At 45.4% G+C, this 24,023-nt stretch overlaps 1 protein-coding gene across 3 annotated transcripts in view; it reads left to right on the top strand.

Moving 5' to 3' along the window:
• LOC141139147 (C-type lectin domain family 2 member B-like) overlaps positions 1-24,023 on the top strand; it is a 64,174-nt gene that overhangs the window by 5,203 nt on the left and 34,948 nt on the right. For all 3 annotated transcript variants that reach the window (XM_073624991.1, XM_073624989.1, XM_073624990.1), the window contains exons 2-5: positions 3,586-3,669; positions 15,430-15,535; positions 17,392-17,531; positions 23,032-23,138. In XM_073624991.1, coding sequence (XP_073481092.1) covers positions 3,586-3,669; positions 15,430-15,535; positions 17,392-17,531; positions 23,032-23,138 — 437 coding nt within the window. The remainder of the gene's footprint in view (positions 1-3,585; positions 3,670-15,429; positions 15,536-17,391; positions 17,532-23,031; positions 23,139-24,023) is intronic.

Below are 24,023 nucleotides of genomic sequence, written 5' to 3'. Positions count from 1 at the left end.
GGGGAGATCCCCCAACAATGGCTGGAAATGCTTGAGGGATGTCGCCCATAGGCTTACCATGGGGCACCTGTTAGGGGGGGACCACCGGTCCTCTTGTAAGGGGCCTGAGCACACGGGGGGGGCCGACACAAGGAGGAGGATTAGTAATGGCTGACAATTGTGTCTCTCTTCCTCCAGCAGCTGAAAGCTTGTCTCTCCCCCTCTCCCTGCTGCCAGCTTTTATCTGCTGAGAAAGAGACAGTCTTCCCTCACTAATTACCCTCCCTGTGCGGAGCGCCCCTCCCAGCGCTGGCTCTAAAACACTCCAAAGACATGCTGGTAGGTTAATTGGATCCTGTCTAAATTGTCCCTAGTATGTATGAATGTGAGTTAGGGACCTTAGATTGTAAGCTCCTTGAGGGTAGAGACTGATGTGAATGTACAATGAATATGTAAAGCGCTGTGTAAATTGATGGCGCTATATAAGTACCTGAAATAAATAAATAAAAATAACTAATGTTGGCTCTGCTGCTGAGTTTGTTATCTCTAACTTTGTTTCTCTCCCTCTTTTTCTCTGACAGAGGGACTGCCCAGCCTGTATATTTTTATCATCTCATCTAGAGGTCGACCGATATGGGTTTTTCTCTGGCCGATGCCGATATTTACAAATCGCGGTGGCCGATGGCCGATATGTGATGCCGATTTTTTTGAGCCGATATATTAGGCCGATTTTTTTTTTTTTACCTTCATCTCATAAAATCTAACAGTTAGACCCCTTTCACAATGGGGCGTTTTTCAGGCGCTTTTGGGCTAAAAATAGCACCTGTAAAGTGCCTGTCAAACGGCTCCCCTGCAGTCTCAGTGTGAAAGCCCAAGTGCTTTCACACTGAGGCGATGTGCTGGCAGGATATTAAAAAAAGTCCTGCAAGCAGCATCTTTGGAGCGGTGTATACCACCACTCCTGCCCATTGAAATGAATGTGCACCGCTGTCGAATCGCCTGCAAAGTGTTTCGGCAGCAGCGCTTCAGGGGTGCATTTAACCCCTTCCTCGGCCGCTAGCTGGGTTATAAGCGACCTGCTAGCAGCCGAATAGCGCCGCTAAAATGACGGTAAAGAGCCGCTAAAACTAGCAGTCTTTTACCGTCAATGCATGCCCGCTCCAGTGTGAAAGCAACCTTCAGTGATACGGAAATTTTTTTACATTTAAACATTTATTAAACAAAACAAACCTCCAATCAGTTCACTTGTATGTAGAATTTACATAAAAAAAATATAAAAAAAACCTCTCTTAAATATTAAATACACAAAAACAGGTAATAAAAACTTCTGGATGAAAAAAAATGGGCTAACTTTACTGCTTAGTTTTTTTTTTTTTAATTTATTAGTGTATTTTTTTTTTTTAATTACATTTGAAAGACCGCTGCGCTAATACCGTGTGACATAAAATATTGCAACAACCGCTATTTTATTCCCTAGGGTCTCTGCTAAAAATATATATATATATATATATATATATATATATATATATATATATATATATATATATATATATATATATATATATATATATATATATATATATATATATATATATATATATATATATATATATATATATATATATATATATATATATATATATATAATGTTTGGGGGTTCCAAGTGATTTTCTAGCAGAAAATACTGGATTTTTACTTGTAAGCAACAAATGTCAGAAAAGATTTAGTCTTTAAATGGTTAAACTGAGAACTTCTACACACGGAATTTAGTTCATTCAGAAGTGTAAACATTGTATCCTTCAGGTTCTTTTTATCAGATTTGGCAGGCTGCCCAGAGAGGGGGAGAAGTCGCTTCACACAGACAACTAAGGGTCGGTTCACACATGGGCAACACGACTTTAGCGCGACTTTGTACCGCGACTTCAACGCGGCTTCAGCGCGACTTTAGCGCGACTTTAGTGCGACTTCAGCGCGACTTCGGCAAATTACGAGGCGACTTGAAGTCGCCTCCATGACAGGCGACTTTGCCTGTGGCCAATCACCTCTCTGGCAGGGAGAGGGGGAGGGAGGGGTTTTCTCTGCAAAGTCGCTTGACTTTACAGAGAGATCCGACTTGCAGGCGACTTACATTGAGTTGAATGGGTACAAGTCGCCTACAAGTCGGATAGAAGTAGTACAGGAACCTTTTCTGAAGTCGGAGCGACTTCAGTAGTGTCAATTAAGACGCTCCCATTGCCTACCATGTTAATCTAAATACAAAGCGACTTGGGGCGACTTGAGGGCGTACAAGTCGGATCCCAAGTCGCCCCAGTGTGAACCGACCCTTACACTGACTTCTATTACAGAAGTCTTTTGCAAGTCGCGCTGAAGCTATATCGGCTTTTTTATCAGCACAATCGGCCGATGCCGATTAAGTAAAAAACACCAAATATCGGCCGATATATCGGCCGGCCGATATATCGGTCGACCTCTAATCTCATCTTCATTTTTATTTATTAACTCAGTTTTATCTTTTAGATTTAACAGGAATTCTGTGAGTTATGTTGTATTTGTGTCTGATAATTTTATTGTATTTTTAGTCTGTATGGGGCCCCGCGATTTTCTATCAGCAGTCCTGGTTGTCAGCTGCCCTTCCTCTACACAGAAGCTGCATCTGACAGCTGATCCTGGGCTGTTGGTGACAGCGCTCTCCACTCCTAGTGAGTACTCCCATAGCAGGCCCAGTGGTGGCCCATCCATTAGGGGCGCCGCCCCCCCCCCCAATGGATTTTTTTTTTAAGCGCATGATTAGAGCCAGAGGCTCTCATTGGCTACAAAAAGGGTGGGCTTGGGACACAGAGCACTGCACCCAGTTGTGACATTTGCAAATTAATATTCGCTAATGTCTTCCTGTTTCTCCTCTCGGCCAATTAGGAAGCAGGTCCTGAGACCTGATTGGCCGGGAGACGAAGCGGCCACCAGGACTGGGGGGGGGGGGGTAGCGGGACTGGTGGGTGACGGGAGATCGACCGAGCAAGCAATGGGGTGGGGGGGAGCAGCAAGCACCAAGGGGGGGGAGGGTTGGTCGGGTTATGTTGTTAGTTGGCTGGGGGGGGATGTGAGCACCGGCACCCACTGCTGTTGCCTATGGTATCACTTGTACAAAACTCCCAATGCAGGGAGTGTGTGTCTATAGACGCACACAACCCACCCCTGCTCCCTCCTCATAGGATTTGAGCGACAGCAGCAGGAGTTGGGCACTACATAGTAACCAACAACTGTTGAGACAATGAACATTGTCCATGTGTTGTACAACATGGCATCTGGAGTGCAGGGATCAGGGATAATATACAACATTGGGTACAAGTGCAGTCATTGGGAATACAGTATGCAATTTACAACCATGGGTACAGAATAGTCATCAATTGAAGTATGTATTGTACAGAATACAGGGCGTAGAGTAGTCATCAGGGGTAAAACAAGACATATAGTGCTTTACTGGCTGCCCCTGTGAAGCTTTTCACAAATTCAGTGTTCATTCCACAAACTTTTGCTAGCTTCTGTTTATTGTCTGTATTTTATAGAATTGCTGTAATTTTTTTTGCTGACACATTTTATCTCTTCTAGGTCTGTCTAAAAGTTTCAACCAATGAGGACAGTGAAGATGATATGATACAAGACACAGTCGATAAGCATCCACAACCTGGGACTGTAAGTGAATCCTGGTGCTTGCCTGATAGGGAGATTCATTAGACATAAGAGCATGCTGTCTAAAGCCTCGTACACACGATCGGATTTTCAGCAGGGGATTGTGTGACAGACTGTTGGCCTAAAATCCAACTGTTAGTATGCTCCTTCAGACAATTGTTGTCCAACTTTCCGCCAACAAATGTTGGATGGCAGGCTAGTAAATTTTCCGCGGACAACGATCAGTTGTCAGATTTTCCTATCATCTGTACACAAGTCCATCACACAACGTCACATGAAGAAATTGTTACCCAACCTAATCACAAAGGAAATGCAGCATAAACATTTTTGCTCTCAATGTGTTTGTGGTTGGGTGTGTGGTTTTTGCTGTCTTGCGCCACATTCCGCTCCACTAAAAATATGTCTGTACTGCTTTGACCTGGAAGGGGGGTGGGCATAGTTCCCAACTGTCCCTGATTTCGAGGGACTGTCCCTGATTTGGAGAAATGTCCCTCTGTCTTTCAAAAAGTGTTTGCCAGTGCTAAACTCCATCCAAATTCTAAATTGCTGCATTTGTCGATTTTAAAAGCCAATATAAAGGAATATTGGTGGTTAAAAAAAAAGCACTTGTGGATTTAATTAACCCTTTTTTCCCAAGGCGTCTTTCAGGACAGCACCTGAGAGATAGTGACTCCACCCACCGGAAACAGGAAACACCTTCTTCCTCCAAACTTTAAAGGGAGGCGCCTCCCTACCATACCTCAGTTTTTGTGTTTCCTCCGGCCCGGAGGGAACATCTTTTTGAAGGGGAGTCAAGGTCTCTCAGATGCTCCTGGGAGACAGGGCTTCCTTTTTCTTTTTTTCCTCCTTTAGGAGACCCACTGTCCTCCCGGCCTACCCAAGCCTTTGCAGCGGTAGCAATCGGGCTCCTCTTCCCCTCCTGGTGCTCGGTGAGAGCCGTAGACCCGGTGATCCGCTCGGTCGTAGGAGCGGCGGTGCGCGTGCGCCGCCACCATGTTTTTTGGCCGGCAGGCGCGGCGGAAGTGACAAGGCGGGTCACTGGGTCAGCAGAAGCGTCATTTCCGGCGTGGATGCAAGGGGGGAGGAGGGAGGACAGGTACTGGCGCCTACTTCCGCTTCCGGTCCGGTGCAGATGCACTATGGGAGTCCGGAAGCGGCATATGAAGCCACAAGTGAGGAGCTGCATACCAGAGATGGAGGACTCAGCGTCTGCAGCGGTGGGGACAGGCACAGGCGCCAGTAAAGCTCAGGTAGGAGCAGCAGTTTAAGTCTGCCTTTCTTCCTTTTCCTGGGTTTGGTCTATTTTTTCTTTTTTCTTACCTCCTAGTGGCAAGGGGCCTGTCTGGGCACTAGAGGCTGACTGGTTTCTTCTTAGTGCACCTGTGGGTGATTCTTGTGTAGCTGAGACCGGGTCTCACTAAAAGGTCCCCTGGTTTTTTCCCTTTTTTGTTTTTTCTCTCACAGGCTAAAAGCTCTGACCCAAAAAAGAGATGTCCTTCTTGCAGGGCCAAAATGGGAGAAAATTGGAAAAAAGTCTTATGCAGTACATGCATCACTTCTTTAGTTAAGGAGGAATCAGCTTCGGTTTGTGATGATCTGGTTGCCTCTGTAAAGAAGGAACTATACGCCACGATTCAGACTTTTCGTGACTCTTTAGTTAATCCAGCTGCTAGTCAGCCATTCACTTCTGAGGCTTCCCAGGGTTCTATTTCTTTCCCCATGGTAGAAGCTTTACCTGAAGGCCCCTCTATCAGGGAAGAGCAGTCCCCTACTCCTTCCGTTAAAGATTCGGAGGAGGAGGGTGAGGAAGTGGAGGTGGCTCCTTCCAAATTTAAGCTTTCCCTAGAGGAGGTAGACGGACTCCTTAAGGCTATCCATGTTACACTTGGCTTAAGTGAGGAAAAGGAGTTATCTCTTCATGACCGCATGTATGCAGGGTTAAATGAGCCTAAGGGGCGAACATTTCCGGTTCATTCGGTCATTTCTGACGCCATTACTAAAGAATGGCAAGATCCAGAGAAAAAGCCCTTTTTTTCCAGAGCCCACAAAAGGCGCTTCCCTTTTGAGGAGGACCCTTCTGCGGTGTGGAATAAGGTGCCCAGGTTGGATGCGGCCTTTTCACAGGTCTCAAGATCCACAGACCTGTCTTTTGAAGACATGGGTGTTCTAAGGGATCCAATGGACAAACGCATGGATCTTTTGCTCAAGAGATCATGGCAATCAATCATGAGCAATTTAAAACCAGCAATGGCCACAACCTGTGTATCCAGGAATCTGGAATACTGGGTGAACCAACTTAGATCTCATATAGTGGCAGATTCCCCCAAGCAGGAGATCTTAGATTCCTTTCATACCCTGATTTCTGCGGTTGCTTATATTGCTGATGCTTCGGCTGAAGCTATCAAAATGTCAGCTAGGTCTGCAGCTTTAGCAAATGCTGCGAGAAGAGCTTTATGGCTAAAAACCTGGCCAGGTGATACAGCTTCAAAGAGTAAACTTTGTGGTATTCCCTTTTCAGGTGACCTTCTTTTTGGCCCTGATCTAGATAATATCCTAGACAGAACTGCCGATAAGAAGTCCTTTCCGGTCAAAAAGAAAAAGCAGACCCCAAAACGTCTTTTTCGACCTCAAAAAACTCAACAGCAACAGCAGGAAAATAAGTTTCAGGGCAGGAGAAAAAATTGGTCCGCGCAAAAGGCGAAGGGCAAAGGCGGAATTCTCTTCCGTCCTCCTTCACAGGCCGAAAACTCGCAATGACTCATCTCTGTGGGTCGGCGGAAGATTACGAGAGTTTCTTCCGCAGTGGTCAGTGATAACTACAAATCGGTTTATTCTGACCACTCTCTCGCAGGGTTATACTCTCGAGTTTTCCAGAAGCCCCCCAAGAAGGTTTCTGGTAACAAATGCTCCTCGAGATTCAATAAGGGCCCTGGCCATGAAATCCTCTCTGTAGGAACTGATGCAACAGGGTGTAGTAATCCCAGTGCCACCAGAGGAATGGCACGAGGGCTTCTATTCACATGTCTTCCTGGTAAAAAAACCAACAGGAAGATTTAGTTTAATTCTAAATTTAAAGCCACTAAACAGAGCCATCAAATACAGAAGGTTCAAGATGGACTCAATTTTCACCGCCAGAAATCTTCTGACTCCAGGTTGTTTCATGGCGTCAGTGGATCTAAAGGATGCATACCTGCATATTCCAATCTCATCCCAGTCCCAGAGGTTTCTCAGGTTGGCGGTAAGGTTGGAAGGCAGAATTCAGCATCTGCAATTCAGAGCCCTACCCTTCGGGCTATCATCCGCACCCCAAATTTTTACCAAAGTAATGGCAGAGGCCCTAGCTCCGCTGCGTCTTCAGGGAATCGCAGTAATTCCTTACTTAGACGATCTGCTATTTTTCGCCCCCTCAAGAGAGGAATTGAGGAGCAATTTAAGCAGAGCATGCAGCCATCTGGAGTCTCTAGGTTGGATCCTAAATCTCCAAAAATCTTCCCTGGAACCATCTCAGGAGATTCGGTTTCTAGGGTATATAATAAATTCGGTAAGCCAAAAAATTTTTCTTCCTTCAGAGAAGAAAGGAAAAATCCAGGATACAGTGTCTTTTTTGCAGACCAACCAGCAGCTGACGGTAAGATTGGTCATGTCAGCCCTGGGTGTTCTGACTTCGTCAATGCCAGCTGTTCAGTGGGCAAGACTACACTTCAGACATCTGCAGGCTTTTCTTCTGAGATCTTGGGATCACAATTTGGAATCCCTAGACTCAGGTAAGAGTTCCAACCCAAGTGAAGAGGTCACTATGGTGGTGGAAAAGGCAGGATATCCTATCGGAGGGGTTAGTCTGGGCCTTTCCAACCGAAAAAAGGCTGACAACCGATGCCAGTTCCTGGGGTTGGGGAGCCCACCTAGAAAAGGGTTTCACTCAGGGAAACTGGTCCAGGAAAGAGGCGACCAAGTCCTCAAACTGGAGAGAGCTCAAGGCGATCGACTTGGCTCTGAAGTCATTTGCTCAGGGGCTTCGGGCCCACCATGTTCAAATACTAACAGACAATGCCACGGCCGTGGCTTACATAAACAGGCAGGGAGGTACAAGGAGCAAATCGCTGCAAGTACTAGCCATGAGCATTCTCCGTTGGGCAGAAGGACACTTGCTGTCTTTATCAGCAGTCCATCTAAGGGGATCCCTGAACGGGGTAGCGGATTTCCTGAGCAGAAACCCCATTCGGGAAGCAGAATGGTCGCTGAACCCAGAGGTTTTCGCCATGATTGTCGAGAAGTGGGGGCTGCCAGAGGTGGACCTGTTCGCCTCAAAGGAGAATGCCTTGGTCCTGCAATTTTTTTCCCTAAGCAATCACGACGGGTCACTAGGAACAGATGCCTTGGCGTATCCATGGAGATTCCATCTCTGCTACGCTTTCCCCCCATTCCAGTTAATTCCCTTAGTATTAAGAAAAATTCAAAGGGAAACGGTACCGGTTGTCCTAATCACGCCTTTTTGGCCAAGAAGGGCTTGGTTTTCAACCGTTCTGAAAATGGCGGTCAGGCCTTATTGGCATCTGCCCCTCAGGCACGATTTACTATTTCAGGGACCAGTAAATCACCCAGAGGTAGCCACTTTGGCGCTCACAGCCTGGTATCTGAAGAGCAGCTCTTAAGGAGCAAAGGTTTTTCCAACCGGTTAATCTCAACGCTATTATCCAGTAGTAAAAGGGTGACTAGAAATATCTATTCCAAGGTCTGGAAGGTTTACAATACATGGTGTAATTCATCTGACCAGGACCCAGGGAGTCTTGTTACCATTCTGGAATTTTTACAGGTTGGTGCTGACAAGGGACTAGCAGTTAGTACCCTGAAGGTACAGGTGGCTGCGCTAGCAGTGTTCCTAGAAAGATCTGTGGCCTCAGATCCGTTGGTAACCAGATTTTTCAGATCCCTTACGAGATCCAGACCAGCACCACTTAAGTTGTTTCCCAAATGGGATCTGTCGATAGTCCTCCAGGCTCTAACAAGGAGTCCCTTTGGAAGAAGCGCCACTCAGATATCTCACTTTTAAGTCTGTGTTTCTGATTGCCATGGTCTCTGCACGCAGGATCAGTGAGCTTAATGCTTTATCAGTTAAGGAACCCTATTTATCTATCTTCCCAGATAGGGTTATACTTAGAACAGATCAGAAATTCTTACCAAAGGTAGCTTCAGTACAAAATCGTGTTCAGAACATTGTACTTCCGACCTTCTGCCCCAACCCAGTAGGGGAGAAGGAGACTTGTTTTCACATGTTGGATGTTAGAAGAGTTTTGTTATGTTACTTGGAAAGGACAAAGCTCTTTAGACGTTCAGATTCTCTGTTTGTGCTATTTTCAGGCAACAGGAAAGGTTGCCAGGCTTCTAAAATCTCTTTAGCAAGGTGGCTGAAGCTAGCCATTTCAGAGGCTTATTCGCATGCAGGTGTGTCTCCTCCAGCAGGAATTTCTGCACACTCAACAAGAGCATTAGCGGCCACTTGGGCAGAGAGGGCTGGTGCCACCCCTGAACAAATCTGCAAGGCGCCAACTTGGTCGAGTTTTCACACATTCGTGAAACATTACAGGCTGGACCTCACATCTGCTAATGATCAGGCGTTTGGCAGAAAGGTCCTGCAAGCTGTTGTCCCGCCCTAAGGGGGTAAGTCTCTGTTATCCTCTCAGGTGCTGTCCTGAAAGACGCCTTGGCAAAAACCAAGTTAGACTTACCGGTAACTTGTTTTCCAGAAGTCTTTCAGGACAGCAACATCCCGCCCTATTGTATTGTATATACTATACTGTGACTAACGTATGTGTTTATGTGTTCCAGCCGGGGCCGGAGGTCTTCTCTACTACAACTGAGGTATGGTAGGGAGGCGCCTCCCTTTAAAGTTTGGAGGAAGAAGGTGTTTCCTGTTTCCGGTGGGTGGAGTCGCTATCTCTCAGGTGCTGTCCTGAAAGACTTCTGGAAAACAAGTTACCGGTAAGTCTAACTTGGTTTTTTTTTTTTTTTTTGGTTATGTCCCCTTTAAGGAGCATGGCAGGGGAGTGTCCTATGCCCACGTACATTTGCTAGTAAGTGTCCCTCATGCCCATCTCAAAATGCTGGGAGTTGTGGGGGATACACCCCAGAAGCTTGTCATGAAAATTTGTATGTTAGTGCAAAGAAACCTTTCAGACTGTACTGAATTGTTTTTGTTGGATGTGCATTAACCACTTAAGGACCGCCTCAGGCCGATATACGTCGGCAAGGCAGCACGGGCAGGCAGAATCGCGTAGATATACGTGATCTGCCTCCCGCGGGATGGGGGGTCCGATCAGACCCCCCCCCCCCCCCCCCCCACGGTGCCCGAGGCGGTCCTCTTTTGTCCCCCGGCGATCAGAGGTGAGGGGGAGGCCATCCATTCGTGGCCCCCCCCCCCACGATCACCGCCGGCCAATCAGAACATTCCTTTGCTGCTGTATGCTAAACAGCAGCAAAGGAAATTATGTCATCTCTCCTCGGCTCAGTATTTTCCGTTCCGGCCGAGGAGAGAAGACATCAATGTGAGTGCACACACACATTCAGTAGAACATGCCGGGCCCCCAATCACCCCTCTCCCCCCCCCCCCCCCCCCCCCGTCACACTGACACCAAGCAGTTTTTTTTTTTTTTTTTTTTTTCTGATTACTGCATGGTGTCAGTTTGTGACAGTTACTGTGGTAGGGCAGTTAATATTAGCCCCCTGTAAGTCTAGGGTACCCCCCTAACCCCCCCAATAAAGTTTTAACCCCTTAATCACCCCGTGTCGCTAAGCGATCATTTTTCTGATCGCTGTATTAGTGTCACTAGTGACGCTAGTTAGGGACGTAAATATTTAGGTTCGCCGTCAGCGTTTTATAGCGACAGGGACCCCCATATACTACCGAATAAAGGTTTTAACCCCTTGATTGCCCCCTAGTTAACCCTTTCACCACTGATCACTGTATAACTGTTACGGGTGATGCTGGTTAGTTTGTTTATTTTTTATAGTGTCAGGGCACCCGCTGTTTATTACCGAATAAAGGTTTAGCCCCCTGATCGCCCGGCGTTGATATGCATCGCCCCAGGCAGCGTCAGATTAGCGCCAGTACCGCTAACACCCACGCACGCAGCATACGCCTCCCTTAGTGGTTTAGTATCTGAACGCATCAATATCTGATCCGATCAGATCTATACTAGCGTCCCCAGCAGTTTAGGGTTCCCAAAAACGCAGTGTTAGCGGGATCAGCCCAGATACCTGCTAGCACCTGCGTTTTGCCCCTCCGCCCAGCCCAACCCACCCAAGTGCAGTATCGATCGATCACTGTCACTTACAAAACACTAAACGCATAACTGCAGCGTTCGCAGAGTCAGGCCTGATCCCTGCGATCGCTAACAGTTTTTTTTGGTAGCGTTTTGGTGAACTGGCAAGCGCCAGCGGCCTAGTACACCCCGGTCGTAGTCAAACCAGCACTGCAGTAACACTTGGTGACGTGGCGAGTCCCATAAGTGCAGTTCAAGCTGGTGAGGTGGCAAGCACAAGTAGTGTCCCGCTGCCACCAAGAAGAAGACAAACACAGGCCCGTCGTGCCCATAATGCCCTTCCTGCTGCATTCGCCAATCCTAATGGGGAACCCTCCACTTTTGCAGCACCCGTATTTCCCCCATTCACATCCCCAACCAAATGCAGTCGGCTGCATGAGAGGCATTTTTATGTCCTCCCAAGTACCCCTACCCAACGAACCCCCCCAAAAAAGATGTCGTGTCTGCAGCAAGCGCGGATATAGGCGTGACACCCGCTATTATTGTCCCTCCTGTCCTGACAATCCTGGTTTTTGCATTGGTGAATGTTTTGAACGCTACCATTCACTAGTTGAGTATTAGCGTAGGGTACAGCATTGCACAGACTAGGCACACTTTCACAGGGTCTCCCAAGATGCCATCGCATTTTGAGAGACCCGAACCTGGAACCGGTTACCGTTATAAAAGTTGGTTACAAAAAAAGTGTAAAAAAAAAAAAAAATAAATAAATATAGAAAATAAAAAAAAAATAGTTGTTGTTTCATTGTTCTCTCTCTCTCTATTCTGCTCTTTTTTACTGTATTCTATTCTGCAATGTTTTATTGTTATGTTTTATCATGTTTGCTTTTCAGGTATGGAATTTTTTATACTTTACCGTTTACTGTGTTTTATTGTTAACCATTTTTTTGTCTTCAGGTACGCCATTCACGACTTTGAGTGGTTATACCAGAATGATGCCTGCAGGTTTAGGTATCATCTTGGTATCATTCTTTTTAGCCAGCGGTCGGCTTTCATGTAAAAGCAATCCTAGCGGCTAATTAGCCTCTAGACTGCTTTTACAAGCAGTGGGAGGGAATGCCCCCCCTCCCCACAGTCTTCCGTGTTTTTCTCTGGCTCTCCTGTCTCAACAGGGAACCTGAGAATGCAGCCGGTGATTCAGCCAGCTGACCATAGAGCTGATCAGAGACCAGAGTGGCTCCAAACATCTCTATGGCCTAAGAAACCGGAAGCTACGAGCATTTCATGACTTAGATTTCGCCGGATGTAAACAGCGCCATTGGGAAATTGGGAAAGCATTTTATCACATATCACACCGATCTTGGTGTGGTCAGATGCTTTGAGGACAGAGGAGAGATCTAGGGTCTAATAGACCCCAATTTTTTTCAAAAAAAGAGTACCTGTCACTACCTATTGCTGTCATAGGGGATATTTACATTCCCTGAGATAACAATAAAAATGATTACAAAAAAAAAAAATGAAAGGAACAGTTTAAAAATAAGATAAACAAGCAAAAAAAAACAAAGAAAAAAAAAAAAAAAAAAAGCACCCCTGTCGCCCCCTGCTCTTGCGCTAAGGCGAACGCAAGCGGCGGTCTGTCGTCAAACGTAAACGGCAATTGCACCATGCATGTGAGGTATCACCGCGAAGGTCAGATCGAGGGCAGTAATTTTAGCAGTAGACCTCCTCTGTAAATCTAAAGTGGTAACCTGTAAAGGCTTTTAAAGGCTTTTAAAAATGTATTTATTTTGTTGCAACTGCACGTTTGTGCGCAATTGTAAAGTATGTCATGTTTGGTATCCATGTACTTGGCCTAAGATCATCTTTTTTATTTCATCAAACATTTGGGCAATATAGTGTGTTTTAGTGCATTCAAATTTAAAAAAGTGTGTGTTTTGTTTTTTTTTTTTTTTTTTTTCCCCAAAAAATGCGTTTGAAAAATCGCTGCGCAAATACTGTGTGGAAAAAAAAAAATGAAACACCCACCATTTTATTCTGTAGGGCATTTGCTTTAAAAAAATATATAATGTTTGGGGGTTCAAAGTAATTTTCTTGCAAAAAAAAATAATTTTTTCATGTAAACAAAGTGTCAGAAAGGGCTTTGTCTTCAAGTGGTTAGAAGAGTGGGTGATGTGTGACATAAGCTTCTAAATGTTGTGCATAAAATGCCAGGACAGTTCAAACCCCCCCCCCCAATGACCCCATTTTGGAAAGTAGACACCCCAAGCTATTTGCTGAGAGTCATGTCGAGCCCATGGAATATTTTATATTGTGACACAAGTTGCCGGAAAGAGAAAAATTATTTTTTTATTTTTTTTTTTGCGCAAAGTTGTCACTAAATGGTATATTGCTCAAACATGCCATGGGAATATGTGAAAATACATCCCAAAATACATTCTGCTGCTTCTCCTGAGTACGGGGATACCACATGTGAGACTTTTTGGGAGCCTAGCCGTGTATGGGACCCCGAAAACCAAGCACCGCCTTCAAGCTTTCTAAGGGCGTAAATTTTTGATTTCACTCTTCGCTGCCTATCAGTTTCGGAGGCCATGGAATGCCCAGGTGGCACAAAACCCCCCAAATGACCCCATTTTGGAAAGTAGACACCCCAAGCTATTTGCTGAGAGGCATGGTGAGTATTTTTCAGCTCTCATTTGTTTTTGAAAATCAAGAAAGACAAGAAAAAACATTTTTTTTTTCTTTTTTCAATTTTCAAAACTTTGTAACAAAAAGTGAGGTCTGCAAAATACTCACTATACCTCTCAGCAAAAAGCTTGGGGTGCCACTTTCCAAAATGGGGTCATTTGGGGGGGTTTTGTACCATCTGGGCATATTATGGCCTTCAAAACTGATAGGTAGTGAGGCGTGAAATCAAAAGTTTACGCCCTTAGAAATCCTGAAGGCGGTGATTGTTTTTCGGGGCCCCGTACGTGGCTAGGCTCCCAAAAAGTCCCACACATGTGGTATCCCCGTACTCAGGAGAAGCAGCTGAATGTATTTTGGGGTGCAATTCCACATATGCCCATGGCCTGTGTGAGCAATATATCATTAAGTTATTATTCAATCACTTGGGACAAAAAAAATAAATATTCAATGGGTTCAACATGCCTCTCAGCAATTTCCTTGGGGTGTCTACTTTCCAAAATGGGGTCATTTGGGGGGGTTTTGTACTGCCCTGCCATTTTAGCACCTCAAGAAATGACATAGGCAGTCATAAACTAAAAGCTGTGTAAATTCCAGAAAATGTACCCTAGTTTGTAGACGCTATAACTTTTGCGCAAACCAATAAATATACACTTATTGACATTTTTTTTTTTTTACCAAAGACATGTGGCCGAATACATTTTGGCCTAAATGTATGACTAAAATTGAGTTTATTGGATTTTTTTTATAACAAAGTAGAAAATATCTTTTTTTTTTCAAAATTTTCGGTCTTTTTCCGTTTATAGCGCAAAAAATAAAAACCGCAGAGGTGATCAAATACCATCAAAAGAAAGCTCTATTTGTGGGAAGAAAAGGACGCAAATTTTGTTTGGGTACAGCATTGCATGACCGCACAATTAGCAGTTAAAGCAACGCAGTGCCAAATTGGAAAAAGACCTCTGGTCCTTAGGCAGCATAATGGTCCCGGGCTCAAGTGGTTAATGTCTACATTCACCTCAGTCATCCAAAATGAGATCCCTAATATCTTCCATCAGAGGAAAGGCTCCAGACTTCTTTGAGTTGAGGAACATCTCTCACCCCAATTAGATACTTCACTTTGCTCCTCCCGCTGAATAGCATGATTGACTGTTGCTATTAAGGGCTTAAAGCGGAGTTCCACCCATATAAAAGTCAGCAGCTACAAAAAGTGTAGCTGCTGACTTTTAATAATCAGACACTCGCCTGTCCAGCGATGCGGGCGAATGAAGCCCCACGGCGCCCGCATTTTGACTGTGGGCACCCTGCTATGGCTGCACAGCCAGGCACGCACTGCGCATTTGTGAGCTGTGCTGTGATTGGCCTGGCAATCTTTGGTGACCTGTGACGTGTCCCAGAAGATGGGAGGGGGGGAGAGGTGATCTTCCTTCTGGAGCCCTGGGAAGAAGTGGGAGCTGGATGCCTCTAAAAAGAGGGTATCCGCTCCCCCCCCCCCCCCCCCCCCCCCAAAAAAAATGACATGCCAAATGTGGCATGTCAGGGCGTCACCTTCACTTAAATCGGAAGTTCCATTTTTGGGTGGAACTCCGCTTTAACCAGGAAAAAATGATAAACGAATGGAGTAAAGTCCTCTGTTACATCCTCTTCTGGATCTCCAACTTCCAGAGCTGCAGAAGTGTTGGCTGGAGCAGAAGGTGAAGTAGATGGTTCTAGCTCTGGATATAGGCCCATTTTTGTTTAAGAGGGAAACGTTACAAATGATTGGTATGTATATAAACAGAACCCAAAATACAAAAATGTACTTTTATTTTATTTTTTTTCTCTGCAGGTCTGCCAGTTTCTGAAAAAACACAAGTGGACTATTATTATTATTGTCATCTTTTTGGTCGCAGTTTTCACTACTTTTTTCATCGGTCGTGGCAGCATCCATTGTGGTATGTTTTTGAAACTTTTTTTCTATCCAGCCACACAATATTCAGCAGTGTTCTTCTGCGTGTATACTAATTTAGTGGGAATGGGAGCAAAATTGGAGTGAGTTAGGCAGGCCATAGATGGTGCAAATTTCTTTCCTCCAACCCAGGGGGGGGCAGGGGAAGCAGTTTCCCCTGGGAGAAGACAGTTGCTTGGCAGGAGGGATTCCCCCGTTGGCACTGTCTGTTGATGGGGGAATTGTGTGAATTTCTTGAAAGATTAACATTCAACCTGGAGAGAAAATAGCCTAGTACAGCGTTTCCCAACTCCAGTCCTCAAGGCGCCCCAACAGGTCATGTTTTCAGGCTTGTCACTATTTTGCACAGGGGATTTGATCAGTTTTCAGTCTGCAGCTTTTCTTTTAACATTTACAGCCTGTGATGGCCGTGAATCTCTCCTTATGCCAAGACTATGAACGGTCAAGTATTTACAGACTCTTTACAAATTCTTAACAAGCAGTAAAGGGGTTTACATGTCCTAACTGACCCCTGTATCAGTGGGCACTGCAGAGAAATGAATATTCAAAATTCATCACGGAGGCACTGAAATCACAGCACTGCTCACCACTATTTTATATATATATATATATATATATATATATATATATATATATATATATATATATATATATATATATATATATATATATATATATATATATATATATATATATATATATATATATATATATATATATATATATATATATATATTACTGTGATTCTGTACTTGCCAAATATGCTGCAGAAATCTCCCTCCGATGAGTCTGGCTACATCCATTTTAACGGTGGGCAGCTGCTGCCTGTTCACTTCCTGGATTTACAGAGACGCACAGAGGCACACCTCCAGCTCGGCAGATTTACAATGTGTTTCCTACATGGTTTTCGGGAGAGGAGGAAGCTTGTGGTTTTAAATGCATTACAATACTTGTCAGCACAAAACACATCAAGAGCATACTAGACATCATCTGACAGATTCGCTGTTGTCAAGACATGGTATGGTAAACATTTTACTGGCAGGACTGGTTGAACATGATAAAATGCTTGATCAGATTTTAAGTATGGAATTTTATTTTTTGTTCACAATCCTACTTTGGTGGATGCAGCATCTATCCCCCTCTCTCTCTAGAGGTGAGAACTGAGTGATCACATGACTGCTGATCACTCAGTCCTCCCTGCCGCTGTGAGCAGAGAGTGGTGATGGTCAGCACTGGGCTTTGCAGGGGGCAGTAACAGCTGGCTCAGCCTCTCAGTGGGTCGCTGAGAGTCTGAGCCAGATTCCGTTCTAGGTATCTGGGTGGATCCCGACTTTAAAGTCAGGATCTTTCCCTGGCCTTGACTGGTTCTCTGATGTTGGCTAACAACAGGTCGCAGGAGTGCAGAATGACCACCGGTTCTTGGTCACCACCCTGACTAAGGCCCTTCTCCCCTGATCTCGTTACACTAAGCTGCTCTACAACCACTAGTCCAGCCGGTCTGAGAGCCCACTGAGGGGGATCTGTAAATGATAGTGGGCCACACCCCTATGGGTTACAGCATGGGTTGGACCTTCGACTAAAGAAAACGCGAGGCTTGAAAATAGAAATTACTGATACCGAAAATTACTGAATTACTAAAATTACTGGCACTCTGCTACTGAGGGTAAACAGATTCACTTAGTAGATCAGTGTGACCAGTGCAATAATGTGTCTGGTTTCATGCATTGGTATTATATGAGAAATGATTCCCTTTGGTGCTTAAACTTGTGTTGTAGAAGAGAAACTCTAAAGTTGGCCATACAATTGTAGAATTTTTTTTTTTTTTTTTTTTTTTTCAATTAGGTCAAAAACTTCCTGAATGGGTCTGGCATAACAACATTGGCTATTACTATTCAAATGAAAAGTTGGACTGGTCATCCAGCAAGAAGTTCTGTGAAAATGAAGGAGCGATGCTCGCCGTTCTCAAGGATGGTGCTATCGAGGTGAGTGTCTTATAAATGATCCTGGCATGTTTTTTCTAGGGGAAGGATTAGTAATGAAGGCCTCGTTCCACTTCCTCCTCCCTCCATGCCAGCATAGATTAGAAGACATAGAAGAGATTACTGCTTCTTATGAGAGGAAGCATAAGAGTTTAGAAGGCCCCCACACCCCTAAAGTTCATTCAGGGCAAAAACATATGCAGTACATCTGTGCAGTGTGTGGTTTAGAAAGATGATGGGTGTAGATTTTGTGATGATGGGGAGAGGGGGGCATGGCAACAGCAGCTTGAACGGAGCACAGGTACAGTCCAATGTAAAATGCAAAGACAAATATACTGTGACTAGGGATGAGCTTCGTGTTCGAGTCGAACCCATGTTCGACTCGAACATCGGCTGTTCGATCGTTCGCCGAATTGCGAACGTTATGGGCCGTTCGCGCTAAATTCGTGTGGCGCGTCACGGCCCATAATTCACTGCGGCATCGCAGTGCATTGCTGGCTGATGATTGGCCAAGCATGCACTATGACCCGCATGCTTGGCCAATCACAGCGCTGTCAGTAGAGAGAGCTGTAATTGGCCAAAGCCAGGGTGGCTTTGGCCAATTATGGCTCAGGGGATTTAGTACACACCCCACACTATATAAGGCCGCCTGCACGGCGGCCCTGTGTAGTGTGTGTTCCGGTGTGCTGAGAGATAGAGAGAGAGAGAGACAGTGTCATTTGATTTGAGTTAGATAGATTAGGCAGAACAGTCAGTCAGTTAGCTGCACTTACAGTGTATTGTGTATATATATGCATCCCAGGTGTTGCATATATATATATACACTGTATTCAGTTTAGCTAGATCTGTTCCTGTTATCTTCTATCTAGACTATTTACATTTAATGCAGTGCGTCCTGCTCACAGTGTTCAGCTAGATCCGTTCCTGTTAAATTCCTACTGACCGGCAGGCTTGTCTGGTTACAGTATATAAAGCTACCTGAAGAAAATTACAGGTGTTCTATTTGATCCTATTAGTACCACGGTCAGGCAGCTAGACTATTTACATTTAGTACAGTGCGTCCTGCTCACAGTGTTCAGCTAGATCCGTTCCTGTTATCTTCCTACTGACAGGCAGGCTTGTCTGGTTACAGTATATAAAGCTACCTGAAGAAAATTACAGGTGTTCTATTTGATCCTATTAGTACCACGGTCAGGCAGCTAGACTATTTACATTTAGTACAGTGCGTCCTGCTCACAGTGTACAGCTAGATCCGTTCCTGTTATCTTCCTACTGACAGGCAGGCTTGTCTGGTTACAGTATATAAAGCTACCTGAAGAAAATTACAGGTGTTCTATTTGGGGATGTGAGGTCACTGACTCAACGTGGGTGCCTGATAGGAGAGAGGAGGAGGAGGAGGAGGAGGAGGAGGAGGGGATGAGGAGGTCACTGACTCAACGTGGGTGCCTGATAGGAGAGAGGAGGAGGAGGAGGAGGAGGAGGAGGAGGAGGAGGAGGAGGCGGCAGCACATCACCAACGAGGCAGGATGCCCTCCAGGGGCCAGCCTAAGGGCAGCACATTGACTGCATCACACCCCAAAGCTCCACATGTGCAGGGCGCTGCAGTCTCTGCCCTCCGACAGGGACAAATGACCCATGTGCCCTGTTTGGCTCACGTCCTTAACTTGGTGGTGCAGCGGTTCTTGGGCAGGTACCCGGGCTTACAGGATGTCCTGAGGCAGGCCAGGAAAGTCTGTGTGCATTTCCGCCGGTCATATAATGCCAGTGCTCGGCTGACGGACCTCCAAAAGGAGTTTAACCTGCCCAAGAACCGCCTAATCTGTGACATGCCCACCAGGTGGAACTCAACGTTGGCCATGCTGCAGCGGCTGCACACGCAGCAGAGGGCCATAAATGAGTACCTGTGCGACTATGGCACCAGGACAGGGTCAGGGGAGCTTGGTTTTTTTTCCCCACGCCAGTGGGCCATGATCAGGGATGCATGCACTGTCCTGTCACCATTCGAGGAGGCCACGAGGATGGTGAGCAGTGACAGTGCATGCATCAGTGACACTGTCCCCCTTGTCCACCTGTTGGAGCACACGCTGCGTGGAATAATGGACAGGGCACTTGAGGCAGAACAGAGGCAGGAAGAGGAGGACTTCCTTAGCTCTCAAGGCCCCCTTTATCCAGACAGTGTTCCTGCGTGCCCGCCGATCACACAGGAAGAGGACGAGGAGGAAGAGGAGGAGGAGGAAGATTGTGTCAGTATGGAGGTGGAGCCTGGCACTCAGCATCAGCAGCAGTCTTTAAGGGATCAGTCCCAAGAAACACATGGACTTGTACGTGGCTGGGAGGAGGTGGCTGCGGACCATGTCGTTCTTAGTGACCCAGAGGACTCCGGACCGAATGCCTCAGCAAACCTACGCTGCATGGCCTCCCTGATCCTGCAAAGCCTGCGTAAGGATCCTCGTATTCGTGGTATCAAGGAGAAGGACCAATACTGGCTGGCAACCCTCCTTGATCCACGTTACAAGGGTAAGGTTGCGGACCTTATCTTGCCATCGCAGAGGGAGCAGAGGATGAAACATCTTCGGGAGGCCTTGCAGAAAGGTCTGTGCAACGCGTTCCCAGAGACTGGGAGGTTACAAACTCCTGTTTCTGGACAACGTGTTGCTGAGGCTTCGGTCAGTCAAAGAAGGAGCGGTGGAGAAGGTGGCCGTCTGACCGATGCGTTCAGACAATTTTTTGGTCCGCAGCCCCAAGGTATGATCGGTTCCAGCAACCATCGCCAGCGTCTGTTTTACATGGTGCAGGAATACCTAGGGGCAAGATCAGACTTGGACACCTTTCCCACCGAAAATCCTCTGGGTTACTGGGTCTTGAGGATGGATCACTGGCCAGAGCTTGCACAGTATGCAATTGAGCTACTGGCCTGTCCTGCATCCAGCGTTCTTTCGGAACGCACATTCAGTGCTGCTGGAGGCGTGGTAACCGATCACAGGGTGCGTCTGTCCACCGACTCGGTCGATCGGCTGACCTTCATAAAAATGAATGAGTCTTGGATCACCACCAGCTACCAAGCACCTGATGCTGATGTAACCGAATAATTTTTTTTGAAATCTCAGATCCCTTCAAAGACTGCCTATGCTGATGCTGAGTGACTATCCCTGAGTAATTATCCTCTTCCTCCTCAATCATCACGCTGATAGCTTGTTGCAGTGTTGTGGCACCAGCACCAGTGCCTAAGGCCCAATTTTTCTGCCCCTGTCTAACAGGGGCGTGTAATTACAATTTTTGATGCAATACTTTGCAGCAGGGCTCGTTCCTGCGTTCCAACTAGAGTGTCTGTGAGGGGTTGCAGTGTTGTGGCACCAGCACCAGTGCCTAAGGCCCAATTTTTCTGCCCCTGTCTAACAGGGGCGTGTAATTACAATTTTTGAAGCAATAATTTGCAGCAGGGCTCGTTCCTGCGTTCCAACTAGAGTGTCTGTGAGGGGTTGCAGTGTTGTGGCACCAGCACCAGTGCCTAAGGCCCAATTTTTCTGCCCCTGTCTAACAGGGGCGTGTAATTACAATTTTTGAAGCAATAATTTGCAGCAGGGCTCGTTCCTGCGTTCCAACTAGAGTGTCTGTGAGGGGTTGCAGTGTTGTGGCACCAGCACCAGTGCCTAAGGCCTAATTTTTCAGCTCCTGTTCAACAGGGGCATGTAATTACAATTCTTGATCTAATATTTCACAGCAGGGCCCTGTGAGGGCTTACAGTGTTGTGGCCACAGCAACACCTAAGGCCCAAATTTCTGCTGAGTATATAGGGCAGGACCCTACTTTCAAACATCTAACTTACAAACGACTCCTACTTGCAAACGGAAGGAGACAACAGGAAGTGAGATGAAATCTACCCCTAGGAAGGGAAATTCTCTCCTGTAAGAGTTAATATGGGAAAACAAGTTCTCCTTTCCACTGATGCTTTCCAATCCTTGTTCCACAAAAAAACCCAAATTTTCAAAAAACATTTTTCATTGGGACAAAAAAGTGAGGTGAAATCTTCTGAAGAGGAGGAAAGACAGCAAAACAAATGTCACAGGGGTGATAACCCTTCCCTATGTTTTCCAAAAAGCTTAGAAAAGATTTTTTGGCTGGAGCTAAACACGTTAAAAATGTTCAAAATTACAAACAGATTCTACTTAACAACAAACCTACAGTCCCTGTCTTGTTTGCACCGCCTGTATACTGCTGTTCAGAGTATATAGGGCCTGGTGGCCCCACACCTTTCCTTATTTTAATTTGGGTGCGGGGTTCCCCTTAATATCCATACAAGACCCAAAGGGACTGGTAATGGACTGGGGGGTACCCATGCCGTTTGTCTCACTGATTTTCATCCATATTGCCATGACCCGACATGACATTAAACCCGCAAGCAGTTTTAAATGAGATTTTTTCCTTTAAAAATGACATTTGGTGCAGGGACTGTTCTAAACATGGGAAACACGCGTCACTTTACAGGCATACTATAGACACCCCCCAGGTACGATATTTAAAGGAATATTTCACTTTTTTTTTTTTACTTTAAGCATCATTAAAATCACTGCTCCCGAAAAAACGGCCGTTTTTAAAAGTTTTTTTTGCATTGATACATGTCCCCTGGGGTAGGACCCGGGTCCCCAAACCCTTTTTAGGACAATACCATGCAAATTAGCCTTTAAAATGAGCACTTTTGATTTCGAACGTTCGAGTCCCATAGACGTCAATGGGGTTCTAACGTTCGTGCGAACTTTCGGTCCGTTCGCGGGTTCTGGTGCGAACCGAACCGGGGGGTGTTCGGCTCATCCCTAACTGTGACCAGGTAGGCAGGTGGGTATGTCAGCAGGAGGCAGAGAGAAAGCAGTACACTGATCTTCCAGGGGAAAAGCTATACAGGAGGGCGTGTCAGAAGGCTGACCACTGGAGTACAGGCAGGTTGTGCCCCCAAATAGAATACAAAGAAGAAAACTGACCATTTCAGTTTGAAATGGGAAAGCAGGGACTGGAAGGAACACTAGATATTTCACACAAAGGAAACAGTACAAAGAGGAACAGGATACTTTTTCAGAAAATTACATGGCACAGCAGGAACATCTCACTTGTCTCCTAATTTCCTGTTGGGGTTTGACAAAGTACAGCATTTTTGTAGACTTTTCCCCCTCACATCCCTTTTGTTTGAAAGCATTGTGCATTAGTTGTGGTCATGTGCATTGCTCTATGCACACTATAAATCCTATAGTTCATTTTAGGAGCGAGCAAGAGATGGTGATTACGTTCCCACATACAGTGGGACCAGGGAGAGGGCATGTAACCTAATCTTTGGCTCTTTTGAATAAACTGACAACCCACATGGACTTTTTTTTTTTTCATGCATATGCTTAGTCAGAATTTCCCAGAATGGTGACCGTGTATGTTAACCCTGCTATTACACAGTACCTGTGACTGTAGATTGTTATGTGCAAATGGATGCATTTCTGAGCATACTGCTGTCATTTTGTAGAAAAATGTAATGCGCTTCAAGGCGGATGGTGATGACCACTGGTACGGTTACTACCAGATGGATGGTGAATGGAAGTGGCTGGATAAATCCTCATTGGAAAATGAGAGGTTAGTGTAAAATATCTACAAATTATAATTCTTGCTGATAAAAAAAAAAAAAAAAAAAGTTCTCCCCCTATGCTTTATATTTATTTTGTCTGGTGAGATGTGCAGCACTGCAGCTTTGTACATTCAAAGCAAAATGTGCAAAATAACAGATATGCTTGAAAGCCTGTTCCCACCACTGCTGATTCATGGTCTTCCCATTGTCTCACTGGCCTCCTGTAGCACATACACATCCCGGCCGAGCTGAGGCACAATGTGATCCAACACTTAAGCCTCATACACACGATCGGATTTACCGAGGGGAAATGTGTGATGACAGGCTGTTGGCGGAAAATCCGACCATGTGTATGCTCCATCGGACAATTGTTGGGCAACTTTCCGTGGACAAGCAGGTTTATAAATTTTCAGCGGACAAATGTCTGTTGTCGGATTTTCCGAGCGTGTGTACAAAAGTCCGTCGGACAAAAGTCCAAAGTACAAACACGCATGCTTGGAAGCAAGGATGAGACAGAAGCGGTCGGTCTTGTAAACTATCGTTTGTAATGGAGAATTAACATTCGTGACGTGGCAAATTATGAAATCTCCAAATGCAGCGCACAATTCTCCTCTTTAATGGGATAATAATGAAGCTGCTTTGCTGGTGATACTGATGGAGTTATTGTAAACAAATTTTCAAAGGCTTTTTTTTTTCTAGTCATATCAAGAATAATATTATGTCTTTTTTTTTTTTTTTTTTTTTTTTTTTAATTTATTTTTTTTTTTATTTGGGCAAGTTACGGCAAGTTACCACAACACCATTATCCTGTAGTTTTTAAGACCAAAGATACAACTGTTGGAGTCCATTGTCAATTTTACATTGTATTTTTTAAAATGTAACTGCCTACACCC

This window comes from Aquarana catesbeiana, linkage group LG04, assembly GCF_042186555.1.
Source record: "Aquarana catesbeiana isolate 2022-GZ linkage group LG04, ASM4218655v1, whole genome shotgun sequence".
Lineage (NCBI taxonomy): Eukaryota > Metazoa > Chordata > Amphibia > Anura > Ranidae > Aquarana > Aquarana catesbeiana.
The sequence above is the reverse complement of the archived record's forward strand: the minus strand, read 5'-3'. Positions and strand labels throughout refer to the sequence as shown.